Source organism: Gastrolobium bilobum, unplaced genomic scaffold (assembly GCF_033153095.1).
Source record: "Gastrolobium bilobum isolate Gb01-03AN ecotype WA unplaced genomic scaffold, APGP_CSIRO_Gbil_v1 utg47204, whole genome shotgun sequence".
NCBI lineage: Eukaryota > Viridiplantae > Streptophyta > Magnoliopsida > Fabales > Fabaceae > Gastrolobium > Gastrolobium bilobum.
In genome coordinates this window covers 150,037-156,864 of record NW_026895562.1, presented here as the reverse complement: position 1 = coordinate 156,864, position 6,828 = coordinate 150,037, and the positions used below count along the sequence as shown (strand labels likewise).

Here is a 6,828-nt window from a genome sequence, read left to right as displayed (position 1 = left end):
ATCAAGAGAGGAAAATAAACTGCATTAGATTATATTAGATTTGATTCCATGTTACTAAACAAGAAATTAGGTGCATGCAAAGTCCTAGAATAGATGTAACCTTTGATACCTAAGTTATTTGTCCTTACACCACGAACCACGATCATGTGAAATTCCATTTTGTATCCTTTGTGCGCTTGTGAACTACATCAAACTCAAGGATCACGGGTATAGCCGCTTAATGTTTTGGCTGCTGCTATATAAAGACTAGTCTTTTCTCTAGTTTCTTAATGCTCGTCAAGAAGAACTCAACAACTAACCCATGTATCCACACAATAAAAATTGGGTTTTTTTTTTTAAATTATTTTAGATAACTTTATTTAATATTCACCGAAACGATGTTATTTTGAGACAGAATCATGATGTGTTTGTAATTTTAATTTATTTCAGGGTTATAATAATATTTATCACTCTAATTTTTTAATTTTTTAATCTCAAAACAATGTCATTTTGGTGAACATTAGATAAAATTATCTAAAGTAACATTAGATACTTTTTCCCCTAAAAATTGTATAGTCACGTGCAAACAAGATTCAAGTCAATCGAGTTTTCTCTTGTGCAACATTTTCCTTTTTTTTTTTTTTTTTGCTGAACTTATTTAGTAAATTTAACGTGGGAGTTATTAATCTTAAGTCAAGTTGAAACAATGTTGTGGGGTCCATAATTTAAAAAAAAAAAAAAAAGAACACAAAATTCTATGGATGTGCAACATAAAACAATTATTTTACGTGACATAAGATAACTATTTCCCATTTAATTTCACATAAACAAAGCTTTGCCAAGCTTCTTACACTAAATTGGAATAAACGTGTACAGTGTACAAACAGTTAAACATATAGGTTTCAATGGGTCATCAGCATAAACATAAAAAGGTGCATTTTCATTTAATAAATTTTCCTTTTCCACTTAGTAGAATGTACTATTTAAATGATTAACGAAGTCTTGGTAGAATACCAACTATACCTTCCGTACCAAATTCAACTCCATGCAAAAACCCATCTTTGAAATGAGCATCTGACAGCGAGAAAAGTTGCTATTGCCGGTTGGAATTGGCAAGCTAATTAATTTGTTGAGAACAGCCAGTGTGTTCTATACACGACAGGGATTAATTAACCATGTCCCTTAAATGCTCAAAGAAGTAATGATCATAAATATATAAATAAAGTGAATGTGGTTTTGGGGGTTAGGTAAAAGAATTGAGAATTTAAGGAGTTGGGTTAAAATCAGTATCAATAGAGAGTTGGCCAAAAATGTCATGACAGGATCCCCACTTCCTTTTTTCCCTAGCTTCCCAGTATCCACCAACATAACGGTAATTAGGATTGCTTCCTTTTCCCTTAGCAAACCACCTTGGTTTCCAACCCCTTTCTTGCATCATCCGTGCCTGGCAATTATATATGGTAAGGCTTTTTATTAATGAACATGACATGAACATATTAACCAGCATGATGCATCTCATTATAGGACAGGATCCAATGAAATTTCAGATGCAACAATTGTATTGTACCTGCCGCTGTCTTTGTTCCAGCCGCAACTTCTCAGAATTGGCCATTTCATGCTCTCCATTCTCCAAACACCTTTGATCAGGTCTTAGTCTCGAATCTGTTGGAGGCAACTTCTCCTGTTTGTTAACTCAAGATGTCAGTGCTAACCACATATACAGGACTCTGATCATACTCCATAGGGTTTTGTGAAAGCAGAAGGGAAGGGATTAAAAACACACCCTCTTGAATCAATATAAAACCAGTTACCTCTAGTCCAGGTGTGATTTCATTTAATGTAATGGCAAATTGTGTAAGGTTATATCTTGTTTGGTGTTCGGGTGGCTGGCTCCGCTTCCACAGAAGTTGTGGTTTTGATGCTACATTGGACCCTTTTCCTTTACCAGAATTCCCTCCAATTACACAATACAAGCTCTCATCCCACTTCCCAAATAGATTTGCCACTGTTCTACCTTTCTTATCTTCCAATATGCCGTGAACCTGGAACAGAACTTAAATTAGAGAGCATAAAGTACATAACTTATATATGGAGTATAGATAACAGAAAAAGTTATGCAAGTCATATTGTGACCTTGTAATAGAGAGAAGCCATTGAAGAGCTTCTCGAAGATCTAAAGATATTATTGATGATAACAGATACACAGTGAGAGCTCGATATATATAGGGCTAGAAGCTGACTCAACATAACAAACTAATCATAAAAGAAATAATCAGGTGCATCACACACCTGGAGCAAACGAATAGACGGGGGCAAATAACCAATAGTAGTAAAACTAACAATATAATAAAACAGTAAACTAAGCAAGCATTTATATGCTAATACCTTACATCTCTATAGTATATAATAAAAAAAAAATCTGCAGATATCTAACTTAAATGGAGAACGTGAATTCATTTGATTCAGCAAGATAGAAGAAATGTTGAAAAAACTACAACTAGGCTTGATTTTAAGGGAATCAAAGGATTCAGAACAAATAGTGACATTGATACAAGTCAGTTGAAATTAAAATTAAGGCTTCTTTAATTTAGATTTGTATTGCAGCAATTTTTTCTGCTTCAGTCAAACTGGTGTATGAGGCCTTCAACAAGCTAAAACAAGTAGTCCATTACTTGGCAACCTTAATTGTCTAATGCAATTATCATCAACAACAAACAAACAAGGAATGGAGTGTATATACAAAACATGGAGAGGGGATACAGAACATGAGTTCATAGGTTGGCTATCAGCGACTATAAATGAATTACATTGGTTCGATATGAAAAAAACAACATAATATAACTTTCTACTTTAAAATGCAATTCTTGTCAGAGAGTAACAAGTGGCACACCTCATATTATGAAAAAATCTTAATACATTTTTTATCCATTCATGATCTTAAAGGAACCAAATAAATAAATGTAATAATAAGATATACAAAGGGCACCTGGTGAGGGTTTCTATCAATGATTGACTGCTCCTTGAATTTGATCTTACATGAATACTCACGGTTCCCCTCTACCCGCATTGTGCCATAATGGTCGGAGTAGAGTTTTCCTAAAATGAGGTTGTAAATGGATGTGGTTACCTGATAATAGAATATTAATTAGCTAATGAGCATCTTGGAAGAGATTGGTTAAGTACTACTAATGTCAAGCCAAACTCTACCTTGCTCCAACGAAAGACTTCTCCATCATCAAATTCCAGAGTCAATATACCAACAGGATCAAGCTGAATTGAACGACCCCAAAATTTACTTTTTAAATCGCTGTCACCCCAAAATCTCCAGCCACTGCCCTCACAATGGCAAGCAATAATCATGGGGTGATGACTGACCTATCTCAAGACGAATAGTGTAAGTATATTACTTCCAACCACCAACACTTTACACAGAGAAAAATATGCCAAATTATTCATATTTCTATGACTTAATATCACAAAGGATTCAAAAAGAATGGACATGGAATTATATAAATGCAAATAGCATCCCCACAATTTTCAAAGGTAACCGATTGTTGAAAAGGAAAAAAAAAAAAAAAACTTCACAAATGGGAGAGAGGAAAGTGAGCTGCTAAAGTAAAGAAAAAAGCAGGAGAGTAAAAAGTAGATGGCAGTAATTTATGACTTCAGATAAGTGAGATTTGAGTACAACTTTTTTAACATAATAACATGAATGTTTTTAGAAAAGGAGATAACAGAAGAGAGTTTGAACTAAGCCAAATTATGTGCTTTGGTTAGTTTACTTATATTAAAATAAATTATAATATAAACTCTATTGGAAATAAAAAAAAGAAAATAAACAAACTCATCCATCCTATGAGTCCTCTTTTAGTAAAGAAATCAACAAATTGAAATTGACCAACTATTAGTATTAGACTACCCAGTAGATATTATGTTGGATATTTTGCTTTTCTTTTTCAACAAGTAGTAGATGTTGTCTTTATAAATGGACGATTTTTCATCAACAGCATGATATAAAATTGTACCTTCTCGGAGATAAAGCGGATGCCTTTGTCTGGATACTCTGCCTCATATGTCTCACCCAACAGTGGATTAAATGGTTTGCAACTTCTACCACTGGTGCTAGCATACCCTGAAACTGCAAATGCAGCCACATGTAGTGCCCTCATTAAACTGTTTCCCTGAGCATAAGTACCATGAACGTGAGAGATGTATTACAGAAGAGTTCTTAAAACTTTAGGCTACAACAATTAGTGAATTATGCCAATAACTACATAGCAATATTTTGCAAATACATAAACTAACCATTTTACCCCATTCATAAGCTTGGTCTAGAAGGTAAGAGTACTCCAGATCTTCAAAACATTTCTGCAATGAGGATAGAGGTTCATTAAAGTAAACTGGAAGACAAACTTTTGTAAGATCCTTTCCGATATTATCTTTTATTATTGACCAAAGACCAACTCCATATTCTTTCTCAACGGGATCAGGCAACTTCTTTCGTCGTTTGATATGAGGATAGTTAAATCCAACAGATCCTATAGGAGACTTTGCATCATATTTGCCTATTGGACTAGTCTCCTCATGTTCAGATCCATTACTTCTAACAGAACATGTTGACAGAATTTCACATGTATCAAAGAATGCATCATGGTCTTCATCAGAGTGATCATGCCTATCGTGCTCATCAGAATAATCACTAGCACTTCCATCTGTCATATAATAAAATAGTAAAAAATAATTTAAGATGTGTAAAGAAGATGTGCTAGTTAAAAAGCTTCAATCAGATTCATTCAAATAACACTGCCAATATTTTACATGCATGTACCTAACCTCGGTAGAGACACACAGAATGGAGTATGGTTTCAACTTACCACTATATGTTTCATGCGTTGATAGATAGGGATCCCCATCATCCTTTGATTGCATTTGGCCTTCAATAAGGGTGTTCTCCAAGTCAACCTTCTCTTCCTAGAAGAGACAATGGATTAATTGAAACAAATATAATATTAACCATCATCATTATACTTAGAAATTAGAAATCATACATCAAAATGGTCATGGCCTCATGAAGTACCTCTAAATGGCGCAGAGTATCCATGAGTAGCAACTGCTTGTGCTTAAGGGCTACAACATGTTTATGCATTTGGGAGAGCTCAGCTCTCATGATGTCCTCACTTTCCCTAATAGCAGCCTCATTCACACCCTCCTGTAAAAGCCTCTGCCTCAACTTGTCAGTTGAAATCACCATCGACATCACAGGAGACATAATCTCTGTATTTGGCATTCTAGGATACATGTCCTTCACAGCCGTCATTGCTTCCACCCACATTGCCCTATCTTCCCTACTCTCCGCCCTCAAATGCAACCTCTTCTTTGTCCCTGTACCTACAGAAAACCTCCTCTCATCTGACCTGCTCTCTCTCACCGAACATACCTGCATAAAATTCCCATGCAAAAATATAAACAATTAACCCCATTTACCATGCCAATTTTTTGTCCCATTCAAATTCAACTTTCATTATCTTTTGTTCATTCTAAATTTGACTGATTCTCCTCAAGCTGTGGTGTACTATTATAGGGGCAGTGGTGAAGAGTCGCCCCCCTCAGGTTCGTACAAACCTTTCATTTACCTTATTCAAACTTTTTTTTTTTTTACAAACTATGCTATCTTGAGAACACTGGGTTTCGTTATATTATCTTGGGGAAGAAAATAATATAATTTGTAAAAAGAAATTGTAAACGGATTCTTCTATATATATATATATATATATATAGTGTCAAATTTGACACCTCATCTTAAGGGCCGTTAGATCAAAAAAGATTAACTATTCTGATTTACAAACATGTGACACCATTGATCTTTTTCGATCTAAGTACTATAACGAAGTGTCAAGTTTACAATTTGACATGTTATATATATATATATATATATATATATATATATAGATGTTATGATATCACTTTAAGAAATAACTATTTAAAAAACCATGAGAATAATTGTTTGAGTGAGAGAAAGACCATGAGGTGGACTTCGCTGACGGGTTTGCGGTGGCGCGAAGGGCAATGGCGGTGACTGGCGATGCGGCGGAGGGACTCTCCGCCGATGACCTTTGACCCGGTCTCGACTTCACCGTTGAGGACGAGCTTATCGGGGCCGTGAATCTTGAAATAAGAGAGGACGCCGTCGTGGAGGACGAACCACCTCGGGCGCCACCCTCGCCCGTAGTTAACCCACTTGTACAAGATGCCGGAGATTCCGTTCCCGACGATGTCGTTGAGCATCACCTCGCGCGTGGTGTTCTGGCGAGAGAACCTAGCCGACGCGGAGCGCTGCACGGCCTTGAGGCTCGAGGAGGAGCGTTCGGGGCCGCGGGTGCGGCTGCAGGTGGAGAGGGACCGGAATGTAGGCGGCGTCGCGGGCGGCATGTGGCGAACCTCCGATGACGACGATAGGGATGAACCGGAACGAGGGGTTCGCGCTGAACCGGGTTCGTTGGGGTTTTGGGAGCTACGAAAGGAATGCATGACATCAATTCGATAGGGTGAGGATGGCTGATGAGAGAATGAACATAACTATGTCGCAAAAGAACCTCTGTTGTGTTTACCGGGAAAGCGTGTTCTTAGCAACCAAACCATGCAAGGGTGGCTCGTAGTGAAAATCGCCCAATATTTTTTTTTTCCCATTTTTTTTTTTTGGTGAATTATTTTTCTATTTTTTAATTGGAGCAGATTGTATTTACAAAGTTTTTTGTTTACAAATGTTCTTCCGCGAGCCCGCGAGAACATAGTGTAATTTGTAAAAAAAATTAAAATTTTTTTGTAAACGGATCCGTCCCTTTTTTAATT

The 6,828-nt window shown here is 36.5% G+C and overlaps 1 protein-coding gene across 1 annotated transcript; it reads right to left on the bottom strand.

Moving 5' to 3' along the window:
- Window positions 1-1,243: 1,243 nt before the first annotated feature.
- LOC133316620 (oxysterol-binding protein-related protein 1C-like) lies at window positions 1,244-6,408 on the bottom strand. The gene is made up of 10 exons (XM_061518400.1): window positions 6,001-6,408; window positions 5,057-5,416; window positions 4,854-4,950; window positions 4,285-4,691; window positions 4,005-4,160; window positions 3,187-3,354; window positions 2,966-3,106; window positions 1,791-2,021; window positions 1,547-1,660; window positions 1,244-1,423 (listed from the first exon to the last, which is right to left on the bottom strand). The coding sequence occupies exons 1-10, from the start codon at window positions 6,406-6,408 to the stop codon at window positions 1,244-1,246; spliced, it is 2,262 nt and encodes a 753-aa protein (XP_061374384.1).
- Between the last annotated feature and the right edge of the window lie 420 nt (window positions 6,409-6,828).